The 19,348-nt window shown below is 38.6% G+C and overlaps 1 protein-coding gene across 1 annotated transcript; it reads left to right on the top strand.

Annotated features, from left to right (window-relative positions):
* Window positions 1-16,098: 16,098 nt before the first annotated feature.
* Window positions 16,099-17,324, top strand: LOC120800649 (LITAF domain-containing protein-like). The gene is made up of 4 exons (XM_040146898.1): window positions 16,099-16,222; window positions 16,410-16,463; window positions 16,632-16,779; window positions 16,881-17,324. Exons 1-4 carry the CDS (start codon window positions 16,126-16,128, stop codon window positions 16,984-16,986), a joined length of 405 nt encoding a protein of 134 aa, XP_040002832.1. The 5' UTR covers window positions 16,099-16,125; the 3' UTR covers window positions 16,987-17,324.
* Window positions 17,325-19,348: the final 2,024 nt, after the last annotated feature.

The raw sequence follows: 19,348 nt of genomic DNA, 5'->3' as shown, positions 1-19,348 counted from the left end.
TTTTAAGTTTTGTTTTGAGTGTCAAATCCTTCACAAATGCAGGATTTGCACAAATACAAAATAAATGAAGAGACGGATATGATGCCTTTGAGAGTGACAGCACATTTTAGCATTGATCCATGTTAGAGGAGGTCTGTGTCTTATGTGTTCCTTCCAGGCTGCAATACAGTGAAAACGTGTCTAATTACAACCTCCTACGACTGATCATCAACACAATTAACACTTCAGAAAAGAATGAATTCATTCTTTGTTGTTTTAGAGACTATTCTTTTGTTATCCATTGGTAATTAGATGCTAGATCCCCACCTGCACAAACCCAGAACAAACCAGTTCTAATTATATTTCCATACATTTACATCATACTCACCACTGAACTGTAAACTTTAAGCTCAAATAAAACTCAGACATAGTGTTAATTACAGGACGTAACTCACTGTTACACACTGTTCTATTTCTGCGCCTGACTATCAGACGAACATCCTTGTCTGTTCTTCATAAGATTATGATTGACACAGAATATGTGTCAGTCAGCTTGTTATATGCTCGCCTGCCCAAAGCTTTCTCTCTGGATTATGACGTGAAGTTAATCATCTGGGGTTTGACTGTCACTCAGTATATCTCTCTACAGACTGCCTGACTGACCGCTCGCTCCTCGGAGTGACAGATGATGAGGAGAATCAATGAAGCCCTACTGTTCTATGGAGGAGCAAAGGAAAAAGGCTGAAGGAGAGAATTAAGAGATTATGCAGAAAGCAGGAAAAGTCTAAATGTAGAAAATGAACCGTAAATTTAACTGTTAAGCTGAATGCCCCTGTGTGTGGCTGTAGTAATAGTATCTTTCAAATTATTTGACATTACCACTGGGGAGCACCGAAGACAGACGTTTTCAATTCCTAACAGACTGTAAAAGCTACAGAAATCAATATTTTATGAAGATAACACTTGTCTCAGAAAAGTGGATCTTCAAAATAGTTTCCCATTCTCTGTCACTTAAAATCATACAATTGAAGTCACAATATGAGCACACACTGCTCAAAATAACAGTTGTATCAACATACAGGTGATAGTACGGCATGTGACATATTGAAAGTTTACTGTGATATGTCATAAAACACTGTCCATAAAGGTTGAGATTGAAAGTTCATTCTTCCCCTTTGGAAACAACAACAAACAATCTCACCACAAGATCCATTTAATAGCTGTTTCAGAGCTTTTGATCGTATCACATAAGCTTCGTCAGCAGAGGGATTTGCCCAGCTGCCATGGAACTGCAGATGTTGAACGGGCCGTTTTTATGGACTTATCGTCCAACAAGTTCTTGGGAAAGAAGTCTTCGAAGTGATGAGAAAAAAATAAGCCCCAGAAGAGCTGCTAAATGGATCTTGCAGTGATATTAGTTGGTTTTGTTTCCAAGATCAATAATAAGCTTTAAATCTAACATTTTAGGAAAACATGGGCAAGAAGTACTTAAATTGCTAAATAATCTTTCACAAGCAGAAATCAATATGTAACAATATGTAATTACCTCATAATGAAATACTGAGAAAAAACAGACATGAAGTCCACAGAGACTATTTAACACACAGCATCGTGTTCACTTTTTTAGAACTCCTCACACAGTCAGCACAGCAGCAGTCAGTGTGGACTGAACTGTGGATCCTTTTTCATTGCTTTGACACAAAATGCATACGATCAAAACATCTTTCAAAATTCATGACCTGTTTTCTCAGTCAAACTCTACCAACACCAAAAATCTGTGTATTTACAGTCCATATTGCTCACATTTCTGCTATTAAAATGTTTACATTTATATCCCAGAACATAAGACAAATTTACTATAAATTAGACTGCAACCTGATCTACATCTAAAAAGTAGGAATATGAAAATAGAAAAGACCCATCACAGATGATTCCAGGAAACAGGAAAGAGAAGTCATTGATATAGTCACAAACATCAATACCATTAAACTCAGAGAAATTTTTGGACAGTGTTGGCAGACAACACAACATTTGGAAATCCTCAGAGTATAAGCATCAGAACCATTGCAAGAGGACTCAAAAGACATCAAATTGGGATGCAGTTGTACACTGTCCCTTTTGAGAGGAACTCTGATCATGTTCAGGAGCTCAGATGGCATTAAGTTCAGGCAGGTACGACACAGTGCAATACTGGTTTTGAGCACAACCAAATGCATGCACAGGAAACAGCTATGTTTTGGGGTATAACGTGAACTGCTGTAATGGTGTACCTTATGCTTCTTTTGGATTTATTTTAGGGAGTCATGGATCTTGAAGTCAAGCCCACACGTCACATATTCATTTTTGTGGATGGTGCTGGTGTCAACTTGGCCAAAACACCATCGAGGAAGAAATGTTACTGGAAACAGAGCAACAGTGGATGTCCCAGGGCGGATGTCAGAGGGATGCCAACATTATAATGTATGTAGCAATACCCTCTGACGGTCTGCTGTTACATAAACCACTACGAAACTGGACCGAGTGCCTCATTTCATTCCTTGTTGAAAGGGGGCAGGTGAGGTGGAATTTGTTATGTGCCACTGGAAAACGTGGCATTTCACCGTTCTCTCCTAGTCACAGGGTTGGTTTAAGCCCTTCCCTTTTCCGTCCACCTTAGTCTCCATTTCTCAACCCCACAGAGAAATCCTTTTCCTCATGGAGGTGGAAAAACTTTTTGACCACCAGTGAGTGTTGAAAGTTAAAGGTTGTCAGTTGCTTCTCTTAACGCCTCAGTTTATTTCATGCCAAGCAGCGTCTTGACAGTTTGTAAAGCTGCAGATTGCAGGTTCACACACACACTGCAGCGTTCACTGTGTGCAGTGAAGCTCGCCAGGCCTGTACATTAAAGACTTTGCATACTGTAGCTGGAACACAAATTTCCTTTTAAGTATCATCAAACTAAGAATAACACAAAGGTGTGTTTTCAGACCTGTTTGATGTGATGTTTCTGTTTGATGTGATGTAGGCTTGGTTTGCTTGACCTTTAGCTCTGCTTTTTATTAACATGCATGCAGGCACGGGTACGCACACAAAGCAGGAGAGGCAGGCCGAACGGTGAATAGCTCCTCTTCATACTCTGACACTGATAACTTTTATAACTACTTTTACTCTGCTCCCTGAGGCTGCCCGATGACTCAGGTAGCAGACAGGGAGAAAAGAGAATGAGACGTGTGAAGAAGGGGCACAGAAATAATACCAACAGAAAAAGCAGTGAGAGGAATCTAAATCCGACATACTCTATTGTAGTGATGATTCGTCCTTGGCTCTTCAGGGGCTGATTAACCATTGATTAGTGCATTATCAGCAGGTAAACATTCTTCACACACACACACACACACACACACACACACACACACACACACACACACACACACATACAGAGAGGGGCAGGTGCAGCTTTCCTGTGTTTCTGTAGCTAGTATTCCAGATGCTTTGGCAGCCACCTTTGTTGTTCTGCTCCTGGTTTTAACTCCCTATTTACTCCTCCTATTATGTTTTCAGTTGAGTCATTTTATTTGGAAGGTTTTGCTCTGTCATCTCCCCGATGTACTCACCCACTGCATCTCTTTCCATATTTTCCTTTCTCCTCCTTATTCCCTCAGTTCAAAGCTCTGCCAATTTTCCAGCCCACATTCATCAGCTTGTCTTACGCTATTTGCTTTTTCCTTTCTCCATTTCCTGTGCTATCCACCTCTTCACTTGGCTGTGTTATTCATGCAGTTCAGTGTTCATGCCACTGAATGCATAATCATGAAAAAGTGAAGATATACTGTGCGAAGAGACGGGCACAAAGGGAGTGTGCAGTTGTCGGAGATGAGACAAAGAGCAGGGAATATGAGCCAATCATCTCCTGTGGCTTCATTTCCCTTTGCTTTATGTTTGCTGACTGACTGTAAGGATCCTCTGGTCTTCCGCTTTAGACGGTGGAGTCCACCTGCGTGCCAATCAATAACTCAATCATTTCCTTTCTGACGCGTGACGGTACAGCCCCAGCTGAGCCAATCAGTGTAATTTACAAACTGCTGGGCTGCAACGACGAGACGCATCATTTTCTGAAGCTTCATCGATGTCCAATCTGTGGTGTCACTGATGAAAAAACAAATTAAAAAATAAAAAAACAATCAGTGAAGCACCACCTGGGTCAATCGGTAAAATGTTGAAGCAACCAAGATGGGAAGATTTGGAGGTAGGATATCATATACTGTATGATGGACACACAGTAGGGCAGTCCTTATTCCGATTTAATTTTTTTGTGAAGGCTCAGCCACACCAGCATTTAAAATTGTAGCATCTTTCATCAAAATCCCAAAAACAGCACAATACAGAGAAAAAATAAAGAAGCTTGGAGTGCTGTTAAGACTGACTATTGCTATCAAGTTACTGGCTTGCTCACGTGTTAGCCACTGGCTCACCAGGTACAGTACCATCTCTATTAGCCCTGCAAATAGTCCCTACGTCAACAAGTCTCTAGCACCACCAATTTCTGGGGGGACGCAAGGATAAGCTTCACAGTGATACTTTCTGATGTGACCAGACCTTTAAAAGGGACAAAACATTCCTTTGGAAGGAGGAGTTTATGCTGGTTAAAACCTTTAAAGCTGTAGAGTCACCCTGAGAGAGAATGTAGGATTGAGAAGAGGAGCTCCAAAGTGGAGGAAAGGGAGAGATGCAAAGATGAGCTTTGAGATTAAAGAACCAGAACTAGTGACACCCAATACATTTACACAGTGATTTCTTATGATTCTTGTGATTAAAGTAAAAGTCTTTACCACTATAGCCACTGTGGAATTTGCGCTCCTATATTATTAGAGCATTCTATGGCGTCTGGAGGAGAAAATGCCTGTGCAGAAATCCTGTTTATGTGTATGTTGGTATGTATGCAAGTACGACTGGATGTGTGTTTGTGTGTGTGTGTGTGTGTGTGTGTGTGTGTGTGTGCAGAAAATCATGTCATTCTCTGTGCAAAAGCTGAAGACCCCCTGGTGAGATTATAAGACTTTTGGGCCAGACAGCCAGTTCGGCCGGGGAGTGAAACGAGGAGCAAGGGTGTTGAAATATGAAAGGCCACGCTGTCGGTGGTCTGCATTTATCGCAGCTGTACAGCACCAGCTTCTCTCTCTCTCTCTCTCTCTCCCGCATGCTCTCAACCCTCTCTGCTGGTCCTTTCTCATCTATTCGCCTCTCTTCTGAGCCCTCTCTACTGTATTCAGCACCAAGCCTTTGCTCCCTTCCTCCTCTTTCCTGTCTTCCATTTCAGCAAAACCAGAACATCATCAGTTCAGATAGCTTTATAGGTATGAAATTGATCTGTTTATTTCCAATAATGACAACCTCAATATTGATAATGAGCCTAATTAGTATGGAAGTATATGAATGTAAATATTTAGTATTGAAAAGTATCTCATAAAGAGCACATCAAATGAAAAAAGAAAAGTAAAAAATAGAGTATGCGTATTTCTTTAAAGGTGCTACATGTACGTTTTTGCTATCGCTACATAGCTTATGTTAGCGTTAACAGCTGTTTACCTACCAAGAGCTTTGGTCATTGTTGCGTTTACAAGACAAGAGGTTAGAATACGTCCTCTGAGCAGCGCTACTACTTGATCCTCTCATGTTTGACTGAGGGCAGACTGGACGCTACAGTATCTCACTATCACAAAGTGGTATTATGAGGTGGGACGGGCTGGGGCTAGCTGGTTAGCATGCCCACTTCTGTAAAAGAAAAGAAGTACTGGAAATAGAAGCAAAACAAAAGCTAGCATTGTCGTCATTTTTCACTGCTGGAGACGGTAAAGGAATGAAGTTTTATGCTGAACTTGCAACTTTTCTTCTAGATTGGTAAGTAAACAGCCCTTAATGCTAACATTGGCAATATAGTGATAGGAAAAACTTGTCATCCACACACATACACACCCATTACTGCAGTGGGGACTACCACATCTGTCATTGTTTCACACCTCTCTCACACCATAATGAGCTTCAAATGAACTCTGTACTGAATTAGTCTTCTCTGCGTCAGGCATCTGTTATTAACAAACTGAACCTTACAGTCAACAGCAGTGCTCCTCCTGATCTACAGGGCTGCAGGTTTTCTCTGCCTGCTATCTGATTGCATTCACTCAGCACTCCAGCTGTAATCAAACCCTGGTTACATGGGCTGAAATATAAAAACAGCCTGGACTCTGAGTGCTAGTCTGGGAAGTATTGCCTTATGGGAATGCATATAGAGTACAGTCTAGGTAATCAGCTAACCTAGTTTAGGTCATTAGGGTGAACACTTGGTACCCCATGGTCTGGGAAGGTTGGTGCCCCACCATTTTAATTGCCTTCCCGAGACCCCGTACCATCTTGAATGTTAAGATAATTTCCAAACATGCTTGATATTTTTTTAGTCAGCTTAGTAGTGTCCTACCTCTTGTTACTTGAAAAAAATCTGAAATTCTTTCAGCAGCCTTGAAATAAATCCTCCCGTTTTAATGTTCAGTTTTACAGAGGTGTTAATTCAACTTCATAGTCATTTGGAGGCTGTGATCTGTGGTGCTGTTGTATTGTATTGTGTATTGTATCGAATAGTGTTATATTGTCCACCCATTAATTTTGATATAAATGGGGCAGATAAAAAAAGAACCAAAAAGAAGAAAAAAGAAAGAAAAGAAAAGAAAAGAAAAGAAAAGAAAAGAAAAGAAGAGAAAATAAAAAAAAATAAAAAAAATAAACAGCTGATCCAAATTTGATTGTTATCCGTGTCATGTCACAATTTCTGGCTCCTGTAGGAAAAAACGTGGCAATAATTTAAATTTTTATGATTACAATGTATAAAATTATAGTCTAAAACTGTGACAATTTGAAAAGTGTCACCTGTACAGATGAAGTTACAGACAATTATCACCTGAATCTGCAGTTCCCCTCGGCTTTGTGGAGCTTTATATCGAGTTTCAGCCCATTGCTTAGCCATCTGTCTAGCAACTTTACTGTTGCTTTACTCTCACGCTCTCATAGCATTGTGTTCGGCTGCAGCACACAGCTGTGAAAAATCTCTAAAAACCTTCTGTGCACTGCCTGCACTGCACCAAACAGCAGACCGCCAAAGGTGGTGACTAGCTGGTGAACACATTGGAGCATTTATAAGATAAGGAGCCAGATAATTCCTTCAGGAGTGTGTGGAGACAAAAACCGAGCTAAAGAGTGAATAATGGACTTATGTTCAGAGGGGGGCCAGACACAGCACTCCAAATGATAAAAATGTTGCTCCAGAACTGCTGGATATTATGAGAGAATTTCTTAGAGTTATTAGATACATAGAAATCAGATACCAGACCTCACTTCTTAAAAAATGTATCCTCATTGTGACCTGCATGAATGGTAGACTTAAAAAATAACAAAAAATATTGCTTATGTCCACCAGTGTCCACCCTAAGTTACAATGGATATAAAAAAAAATGGATATTAAAGAGCAAATTTTGATTTTGAAGTTAAGGTACGGATTTTCAGCTTTAATACGAGGATGTCCCATCCATATAAGATGAACAGTATGGGATCTGCCCTTTTATACACAATCTCCAAATTATAGAACAAGTGCATCAGACCTTTGATGTGAAACCCAAAGAGTTTTTACGATGAAAAAGTAAAACAAATGAGCACGTTATTTCAATGAATTGAAGACTAGACTCAAGGCAAAAAGCCCTAAAAACAAACAAGATGTAATGGCTGTAGTACAGACATCAGTGTCTAAATGATAGCCATAAGCAATATAAGCTTACTATATTTTACTTAATTTTACTCTCTCTCTCCTAAACTTGGTGGTCTATGTTTCAACTACAAACACTGTTCATCTAACATTAACTTGACTGACCTTAAATTAAAGCTGGGAGTCATAGTCACTTCTTCAGGTCACACATCTTTTGTACACGAACATTGTGTGGCCTTAGGAATGTTGTGTATTAATTAATTTTACTGTCAGGCTCCTGTCACCTAAGCGCTTAAAAGTTGTCATTTATGTCACTTACTTTATACTGCATTTTGTTCCCTATACCTGAAAGTCCTTCTGATACTGAAAAGCTTCTTGGTCTGCTGCTACTGCAGCAGCGATTCACCTTTTGCACTTTTCGTGAGAAAATTTGTTTTCTTTCTTGTGTCTGACACAAATAAATCCTCATAACGGTGGTCCTCATTCCTGCTACTCCAGACTCACAGTGCTGCATGTTGTCTCTCTTTAAATAAGAGCGTTCACTCTGCACCATAGCTGTAATTACTTGGTGATTACATGGCTAGACTAAACGCCCAGAGAACTAGGGGTGCATTCGGCTGCACGTTAGCACTTTGTCTTCTCTTGCTATCTTTTCCTTTTTAAGCTGCCAAGGATGTGGTCTACAAGATGCGAGTCCTTCTGGTCCTCAGCAAAGGAATAAAGATGAAAGGAATGTGCAAATAAATTATATGAATATCAGTCGCAGCCAATGAAACAAAGTGTTCCCAAAGCCATCTTCCATCATGAAGAAAATTATTAAATTTTGAAGAAAATTAAAAATTCAAAACCCAATCATTCTTTGAGCTGTTTAAAAGAGGAGTAGTGCTCCTCATTTTTTTTGATGATGGTGAATTAGTGCTGATTTTTCTTCATCTGGGCCCAATTAAAAGACTCTCGTGACAGCAGTCTCTCTGCAGTGCAGCAACTGAAGGACGCACATCATGCTGGAAGCATTTCATACCCTTGCCTAAAGTAAGAGTAATTGTGGGAAAAAATGTTTGCCAGCCATCTTTCATCCTTACATTTTGTGCTAATCTCTCTCGATTTGAGGGAAGACATTAAGAAAAAGAAACATTTTATGCGGAACAGAACGGACATCAGGACTAAGATATACCTCAGGAAGTGCAATTTTTTTTCCTGTCCAGTCTTTCTGTGGGTACAAAGCAAAAACTGCTCTCTGCTCATGACAACTGTTTTATATTCCTAAACGTAGCCCTTAAGCTGACACTTCACTGAGGGCTGCAGGGCTGCAGTGCCCTATGCAGAGGAACATGTCATTTGAGATTTGTTGAATCCATTTTAGGTAACCGAGTGGATGCCAACCTGCTTTTCTGCTGTGTACTGTGCACGTATCAGTAACGTACAATACAATAATATACAGGGGATGCTGAAAGCTTTTGAAAGTTTTTTTTTTTCATTTTTAATTGAACTTTTTCCTGCAGTCCATCTATTAATTGGCAAATACATGGCCAAAAATGAGCGGGAATAAAATCACTCTATTATAGTTTTAGTTTTATTTATTGTATTTTATAGTTACAGCTGAGTTTGACTTGGGAAAAAAGGATACTGCGCATTTGATTTAAAGACAGTTAAAAAAAAAGGTTTAAACAAAGGCAGAAATGAATGTGTGTGACTAAAATGAACATTGAGGTTAAACAGGATAAATATCTAAATGTAAATGTTTTTGTTTTGTTTTTTTGTTTTTTTGATGTAGCTGTGAAAAATGAAGAGCTCGGTGCCTCTTGTGGCTGTCACCCCATTATTCCCAGGTGGAAACCAACAGAAAGGGAAGATGTCAAGTTGACAAAGAAGGCTTTCTTAGTCTGGCTGATACTCCTGACACTTTTGAGAGGTCGTGGATGCCATTAAAGCTGCAGCTGGTGTGACTGCAGAGGTGAGAACCTCAGATGTGGGAAGACATTCAGTCAGAGGGTTAAGACAAAAACAATCATTGTGCATATGAAAGCCAACCACATCAACATTCGTTGCGACTAATTAAAATTGATATTTCAAAGAGTTTGTTTTCATTGCAAAACTACCTACTAACGACTGTTCACGTACAGGTAAGAATGATTACAAGTCATGGCTGACTGAATTTAGAAAACATTTGTGTGCCCCCTGTGCTGTAGAGATAACAAGAGAAGAGGTGGCAAACTTTAAGACATTGATTAAACATACACAAAACCTGAGTTGCTGTTTCACTGTCAAATAAATGTCAAGCAATACAAGGAAAACTCTTGAAGTAGCATTCAACAATATTTTTTTAACAACAGAAAAGGTAACTGTGTCATGTGAGAGCGCTATAGCTCCTAGTGACGATTATTTAGCCGCTAAAGAATCAGATATGTCCCCCAGGAGGCGCTGGACAGCAAAACAGGGCTAAAAGTGTGAAAATTGGTCTCAAGTTATGCAGTTGGCCAGAAACGTGACACCAAATGAATGTTAATGTTACTCTGTGTCTGCTGGATGTGTGTGGACAGCTTGGTTTGCTAACCTGCTAGCCATATTAAGTTTGAAATCAATTAACAGAGTTTTTAACATGTTAATTTCGGACCAGTGTATTTGAAATGTGTGTTGAATGCTTCAATATTGGCTGAAAGAACTAAACTTTTATGCTGTTTGCCGTTGTTTCATTACATTGCCTCAGTCCTCTCTTTAATTTTATTTAATTATGCATCTTAAATACGTCAATTTCTCTGCCTGCTTAAGGACAGACACACGTTTCCTTCTATCTGTGTGACTGTATCTGTGAAAGTTCTCCCTAATGTGTGTTAAATCTGTGCATGACGTGTAAAAATACTATAATGAGATCTACCCATTTCAGTTCAGTGTGTGAAATGATCCGTATAAGATTTATGCTATACAGTATAAAGGCATTTGCCCTATATAAACCTGCAACAGTGTGAAAAGATGTTAACATTAACATTTGCACCCGCTTCACAATAAAGTTTTAATAGTTGTTATATTTTGTCTTGTTTCTGTGTCACATCTTGATATAACAAGGGTTTAATTGTTTTGTGATCATGTGATGAAATAACATAGCCAAATGAAATCACAGAGTAACAAAACAAACCATTTTTGTAATCACTTAATAATTATTGCATTAACTTAATAACATTTTTGAAGTTGTAAACTAATTTCTGAGTGGTAATGGGAAAACTAATGAACAGTTATAGTTTCTCTCCAGTGACACCGAAAATTAACCCTTATTTTTTTCAAAACCAGATTTCACTCTACGGCTTAACAACTAATAGTAGAAAGAACCAGAAGGAGCACACATGTAGAAAAAGAGGCCCAAGAACACAAAAGAGATGACATCTTTATTATATTCTGATTTATATCAGAAACTGAAGTGCTGTTTCCTCTGCACCTTCATCTTCTCATCAAATGACCTTTGTGCGTTCAGGGAGTGAGAGGAGAAAGGCGTCTACTTCACAGAAACAAATCAGTTGGAGTTATTCCTTAAAGAAAACAACACAAATTATGTAATGTTTAATGTCATTAATATAATTATTCTAATTCCTTGTCTCTAACATCTTTATTGCCCCCAAGCCTACATTTTTCCATTTCCTCTGTTTTTCCTCTAGCATGACTTCTATAGGGAACTTACAGTCTAGATAGAGAGAGTATTTTTCCCCAGTGGAAGCTTTTACGGTCCTTTGTGACGGTGATGATACCTTAGTCACTGTGTCATCCTATGGTGGTTCTTGCTGAACCTTATTTTCTCAAAGCGAATAGAAATTCTTCACATGACGGATGGAGTCTGGCTGCAAAAAAAAAGCTCATACAGACAGATGTGAGTCACTTACTGAGGTCAAGCTTTTGCTATCTTTACTGTGTGACATGACTAATCGACGTAGTGCTGATATAAGTCTGGTTTACCAATGGGGCAAAGAGAGCATTGGGCTGGGGCCTAGACCCCCCCCCTGGCCGCCCCAGGTTCACTGTGTCAGTTGGCGGTATGTAATTTACTGTAAGGTGGGTTCTGCATTATTAACCAATAATTATCATCCAGTCCTGTGGAGGGGCCCTGTGTCAAACTCTAACATTAAGATGTCACTTTAGTTTATACTTTGCTTACTTGATGCATTTTCCTAAATAGAGATGAGTTTAATCAAACTAAATGAAAGCCTGGGGCCAGGTACAGTAGTACTCCAGCAAAGGAGCACTAGTTAGTCTGTGGGTATTGGGCATAGAAGTGGGCCAACAACAAATCTTCGCTCCAGGGGTCACCTAACATGTTGATCAAGCCATGATGTTGGGTATTTTAACCTACTGTAATGTATCATAATCATGTTTTACATGTGAAGTCGTAATGTGTAAAGTAATTTTAGCGGTCAAAAAATGGTGGAGTAAAAAGAACAATATGTTTCTCTGAAATGTAATGGAATAGGAGAATTACGTGGCATGAAAGGAAAATAATAGTTACTTTGCACCACTGGTACTGGCAACATGCAACACACATCTCTCTCTCAATATTCCTGGTTGACTGCTTCTACCAAGTGACTACTAAGCAGCGTTACATATCAAACTAAATAAGTGCAATCCTGATGACATGAAAAGCTTCCAATGATTTCTCCCTGCATTAGGCTCTCCTGGTCTGAGAAAAGGCAAGTAGGGCCTGACAACACAACATGATGGGAGACAGAGTGATGACACGCATACACACACACACACTCACACACACACACACACACACACACACACACACACACACACACACACACACACACACACACACACACACACACACACACACACACACACACTCTAAACGAGCAGAAATGATGTTTTCTCACATGTCAGGCAGCTTAAATTTCAGCAAACAGGATTTCACACTCACTTGATCCAAGTGACAACCAGAGCTGCAGTATTCTTCAGAGGAGCCTGTGCACTCCTGATGGTTCACTTCCTTCAACGCACACAGTCACTCCTCTGGTTAATGTGACGCACTGAGCCCTCTGCTGGTGCTGTTTAACGGTTACACTGAAATTTGTCTGAATTGTGAATTTATGCTGGACAGGAGATGTGATTTTGTGCATACCACCAACATACATTTTAAGACTATCATATTTTGCACAAATTTATTTATAGAGCAAATTTAAAAACTATACATGTTGACCAAAGTGCTATTAAGAGAAATCAAAATATAATTAAACAAGCAAAATAAAAATGAAAAGAAAAAAATAGAAAAAATAATAAAACAATAACTGTAACAGACAAAAGTAAAACAATTTTATCATTATATCAATTAGTGTAAAGACAAGCATTTTCAGACTACTCCTCACTGAAAATATTACCTTGATATCGTACACTGAAGCCCTGCTTCACATTCGCAGTTTCACCCCAACATAGGCAGGAGAGGTCCACATAAAAATATAAGTCTGGTGATATTTCATACTCTTCTATCGGTCAACAAATACCACGAAAAGACCAGAGCCATCAATGAACCACTCCGGCTGCTAACAAGTATTGTCTGAGTAACCGTATCCTGATATATCTTACCCGTCCGTGCCACAGAGCTTCGTCGTGTCCAAAAACTACTAGAAACACATCAGTGAGCCACAATGTTGCCTCTGAATGACATGGTACTTCGTCATGTGAACATGTTAATTTGAGTCAATCCCATTTACACTGTACCTTAAATACTGACTGTAAGACCAAATGTGTATTAATCCACCACTTCAAATAGTCCCAAATGAAAAAACAAAACTATTTACTCCTGTTCAAATAATGTTCTCAAAAACTACACTACCCAGCTGCTCTAGGAAATTTTTTTTTTTTTTTTTTTTTTTAAATGAAATTATATACATATTATGACCTGTTTTGAATGATTTACATCCTAAGTAGGAACCTTGGCTCTGAGTGCAACAGACAGGCTGAGGAAGTTGTAAAGTATTGAGATGGTCTAATACATTGTTTATATTGGTCCTTTCATGGGATTTGCTGACAATAAGAGAAAAACAGCCTGCCGGTGTGACATTAAATTCTTCCTTGACTCATGAAAAACCTTCCTCGTCTCTTGATGAAGTGCTCATCGGGCTATGCCAGTCACCTGGAATATTAACACAACAGATGTTCCTGTGGCATTTAGTGTGTGCTACACTACTTTTGCCCACATGCAAACGAGCACATGTATAAATGTCTCCATTTGCATCTGGATTCACAACGTATTCAGTACATCCACCAAGAATGTAGTGTAGTTTTCTTTTATAGATCCCTAGATTTTATTTTCTTTGCACTTTGCACTTTGCAATCTTTATTAGAGTATGTTGTAGCGGCTTTTTAAAAAATTTTAATATCTTGGTTGCAATGTTGTATAAATAAAGGTTTGACTCAATCAATATGTAATATTTGAAAGAATCTAGTAATATAATATTGCAACATAAAATACAGTAAATAATTAAAACAATTTAATATCTTAAAAGAGTTTTGTTGGAAATGTTACTCTAGATCCTCAAGTAAGGGTGATTCTTTTATAAGGTGTCCAGAGTTTATGTGTTGTTGTGACAGAATGACATTTCCAAACTGTACAAACACACAAATACAGGTGATCTATGCCTATTGAAACCTTTTCACAGTGTTGCTCCACCTCCTTTATGACACATTGCGATAACATTTGTCTTGTTTTCTTTCTCAAACACCACAGGAGGAAGCAGAGCCAGGCTCCCACACACCCTCCCGACCTCCTTATCAAGGTGAGCAGCACTAGATCTTTCCTCAGCTGTGAGAAAATAAAACATACAGGTGGATCAGCTAAGATTTAGATTAAAACATTCTACATGCCAGCAGAACCTAAAGGTTTCTTGTTCTTCTGATATTGTTGACTTATACACTTCTGTCCTTCAAAATCAAAGTACAGCAGCTCAGTAGCATTTTTTGTTCTTTTTCTTTTTTTAAAAAAAGAAGCAGAAGTCATGTTGAGATTTAGGCTTTTCTTTAGTTTCAGAAAAGGGTCATCTATAACAGTTAAATCTTTGCCCTCTATAGACTGTCAAGAAACATAAGTTAAGAATAACTATTTGTCCAGAAGGCAAACTAAACATGAGTATGGACATGTAAGTTTTGTACTTTGTGGCGAGGTGAAACGACTACAGTAAACCTCAACTAATGTTGGAATTAGTGTGTGCGTTGCTTGGTTTTCATATGTGTTAAAAAGTGGCTTTGGCTTGTCACATATGAAACAGATGTTAAGTTTAGGGGTCATCTTCTAACTTTTGTTTAACTCGCTAATCATGATTTGAATTTGAATCTTCAATCATTAGAGTAGGTTTTGACGGAGCAAATCATGACTGGAATACTGAATACAAGAGTGTTCATGGGAAAGTGGAAATTAAATCACAGAACAGGTTAAACGATATTAACTTACTTTAATTGTAAATTGTACACAACACAAAAGAAATCAGGGACACTAAAACCACAGGCATAGTTGATGACATTAAAAATGACTGTATTCACTTTAGTTGAGCCAGTTCCAGGGTCCTGGTGTTTTGCATGCTGGCTCACTATCATGGCTTACTGGGACGCATTGACAAAACGCATTTCTTTCACATGTGGTTTCCTTCTATAGCAAATGAAAATGTCTGCTGTGAAAAATTGTTTATTACTTAGTTTCGCCATGAAGGCTGAGCTGCAGCATTTCTGTATTTGCTTTATTTGCTTGTGTTTTCTATATTTCTATATTTCCAATGCATTTCCTTATGCTGACGCAGGAATGGGATTTGATACGTCTCTCACCAAGACTTATCTGCATCACAAACCAGTTTGTGATGCATCACAAACCAGTTTGACAAACACTTACCTGAACCCAACTGGCCAGCACTCCTGTGCAGATAATCCCTGGGGCAGTTTCACTACAAATTCTGCGCAGTGACGTCTTTGTGTTTGTTGTTGACAGGTGTGTTGGAGAAGTCTCTTACATGAAAATGCATGTTTTGGACATTCTCCAGTACAATATATTTTGAGACTCTTAAAGTAAGGGGTGTTTTGTCGTTTCGCTTTTGACAATCTCTCCATTTGCAAGTTAAAATGTAATGCCAGCCGACCTGCTTGATTGCATGCACATCATTGCTTTGAAATACAACTTGATTAGCAGGTTTTAACCTTTGAGAATTGGAGCAAAAATCAATAGTGGAGATTCCAGGTTTAAATCCAGACCCAAGTCTGTCCCACATTTTAACCACCTGACTGTCTAAGAGAGAGATCAGGGGACCCATTGAGGCCATTTTTGGATTACAGAGCCTTATTCGTTTCCTTTTTTTTTAACCTTATTTTCTCTGCCTTACAAGCTTTTCTCCCTGGTCCATCAGACAGACATCATGGGTCAGGAACCTCCCTTGGCATTGCCAGCAACGCAGGCAATGCCAAATGTGCCTGCACCACCTTACCCAGGTCCCCCTGCAGACTACAACGTCGGAGTCTACGAGGGATTCCAAGCTCAACCTGCCAACCATCCTGGTGAGACATCAGGGACTTTCATCTGTGTCATTTTATCTGCTTGTTTTCCTCTTTTATTGTAATGTAGTTCTTATTTCTTGAGTTATTCCTGTCATTTTAGTCCATGTGATAGGAGCCTTTGGGCGGCTTATGTTTAATATTGATCTTTGAACTTTTCTCAAGCTAAATGTCTCCTTCTCATATCCAGTTCAAATAACTGCGTACCAGGTCAACCCACAACAAACTCATTTGGTACAGCCTGGTGAGTGTCTCTCTCCAACTGTCCTTCATACGTTAATAACGTCAGATTTGTGTAATATAGAAAAAAGTGCAAAAACTGTTTGCAACTCAGACAGCTTTGCGTTCAGTGATGGGTTGGTGTGGATTGTACGTAATTGTCAGTAGTAGTAGATTTTTTTTCTACTTACAGTGAACCAGGTGGTGGTAGTGCAGCAGCTGCCAACCGATGCTCCTGGGCAGATGGTGTGTCCTTGCTGTCAAAATACTGTTGTCACTAAAATCCAGTACAAAAATGGTCTGCTCACCTGGCTGATCTGCGGCATACTAGGATTCTTGATGTGAGTAGAGACCCCTACACACCCACACCCATATGAACCTAGGTACATATACACCAAGTAATCAAGTGTTATTTTGACTTTATTCCGATGCTTCACACCAGTTGCTGGCCTTGCTGTTTGATCCCCTTCTGCGTGGATGCTTGCAAGGATGTGGAGCATTCCTGCCCCGTATGCAACAACGTCCTGCATGTCCACAAACGCAGCTGAAACAGCACTGCAGTGTAAACTCTGAAGTAACAACAAAAGGCAGAGAAACCAGCCATGACCAAACCGAACATCTGTACAGGGGCCAAGCCTCTCTATGCAAACGTCAGACGTCATCTTGAACACTGTGCTCACTTGTGTAAAATGCTTGTATTATACATGTTTAGCTAGAAAATTACATGATAGCTGTGGTTTGTTTTTTTCTGTTATCTCATGATTACACATGTGCTATCACGTTGTAAAAAAAATGTAATGTGACAATGTGAAAAATATTATTATAGTGATCATATTTTTTCTCGACCTGATCTGAGTGTCGTCTCAAAATATTATACCTTAGTGTTAAATTGAAGAAACAACTTAAGGTGGCAACTATGTTATGAGTTTTATTTTATTTTAAATTAATCCAGCGGATTCTTTCATGTTATTATAAAATGTTTGCAAGAAAAAACAAATTATTTGCCTTTTTGCCTCTAAAGGTATTATATTGATTTCATATTGATTGCATATTGAATGTTTTTATTGAAATTCCAGTTCTTTGACACTTTGATATAAAATAAATAGTTTTTAATGAAAAAAATATTTTAATATTTTATATTATATAAATATTTTTATATTACCATTAACAAGATACATAAGATGTACATTTTCATGAAACACTGATATTATAAAATAATAGGGAGTTCAATCATCTTAAATTAGGTTGTTTATTCATTTAATTCACTCTGTTAACAAAGCTTTTAGTTGCAATAATAATAAGTCACTGCTTATACCATGGAATAATTAAAATGAATAAATCACCAATTAATCATTACTGAAATGTAACTTTCATTCTTTTTTGACTTCATGACTGACATTTTTTAAAGAAAAAATACATATAATTTTAGATCAAAATAGTAAAAAAGTAACTCTTGGCCATATATGTAGGGGAATCATGAGGCATCCATACATTACCAGAATATGGTTTAAACTGCTAAAGCAGAGCTCTGTCAATATAGGTGGTATTTATCAAACAAAGAAATTACATCATAAAATCAGCCAAGATTGTGTCACTCATATGAACGATTGACTTCAACGCTGCTTAAAAGACAAACTGGAATAAATCCTGCAGTGCCATCTAGAGGGGTTAGGGAGAAGAATACTCCCATCTTGTTTTGGCTATATTAGTTGTAATTATGAAGAAAGAAAGCTATGCAGGTTTATGACAATGAATACAAAGACTCCTGAAAATAGAAACGTGGACATGCCTCAGTTTCATTTAAAAAACACTTTTCTGCAGACATAATCACAGCACGAGTTGCTTTTCAGTTGACCGAGCAAGCTAAACCACTGAACACTGTAAAATGTTTACATTCAGCTGTCCTCAGGGGTTCATCATCTGTTCAGAAAGTTGGCTTAAAAGACGAGTTACCTTTGAAGTTGTGCTGGTATCTGCATATGTGAGCGTTGATAACAAGCAGATATGCTGGCAAAGGAGGCTTTGATCTTACATGAGGATAAAATAATGGGAACACGTAGTGAAGAGGCCAAATCATTAGTTCAAACAGTGCAATTAACTTGTGGAAGGAAAGCAATGTACAGTAGGTAATAAACGGAGACATTATAGCAGAACATGACATTTTGACATGGCATAGTACGAAGACACGGGTGTAATTAGTGAAATTAAGGATGATAGCATTTCTTTCAGATGTGTCAGTTCCAGAGTCCTGGTATTGTGCATTGCTTGCTCACGGGTTTAGCTTGCTGCAATACTTAAATGGGACAGAGATATAATTAAAGGTATTGGCTCCACCTGAGCTTTTCCTGGCAAGTCGAAGTGTCTGCTGTTACAAAGGCCTATTATGTTATAACCCCGCCCTTCATGTTTAATTTTATGCTGTATTTAATGGGAAACAAGCCTTCAAGTCATTTTTAGTGGTGTAATGCAATAGAAAATGTATAAGATTGTACAGTAACAAATATAATCCAGAGGGGGAGATATCAATAGAAAAGAAGGTGTATTTTTTATATACAATGCACAATCCGTATCAAAATGATTTAATGGCATGACTTTACATGCTCTGATACAGTAGGTGCTGGTATGATTGCTGGTTTGTGATTTCACCAATAAACACAAATAAGAAGAGAGAGAAGAAGGGATCCTTTTTCTTTATTTGCTGGAGGTCCAACATGTCTTTTTGTCTGTTTGGATAATCTGCCAGACCAAATTTTTGGTCGTCTCCATGGTGTTTGTCTACTTTGCTAAAGACCAAACCGTACAATATCTCATTTTATGTGACCTCGGACCAGCGCTTCCTGTAGTTCTCCAAGTAGACAGCAGGTAGAGCCAACAGGTTGGGAGAGAGCAGGCTTAAGTCTCCCATAACAC

Source organism: Xiphias gladius, chromosome 15 (genome assembly GCF_016859285.1).
Source record: "Xiphias gladius isolate SHS-SW01 ecotype Sanya breed wild chromosome 15, ASM1685928v1, whole genome shotgun sequence".
Classification (NCBI taxonomy): Eukaryota; Metazoa; Chordata; class Actinopteri; order Istiophoriformes; family Xiphiidae; genus Xiphias; species Xiphias gladius.
Note: the sequence above shows the minus strand (reverse complement) of the source record. Positions and strands in the feature narration are given on the sequence as shown.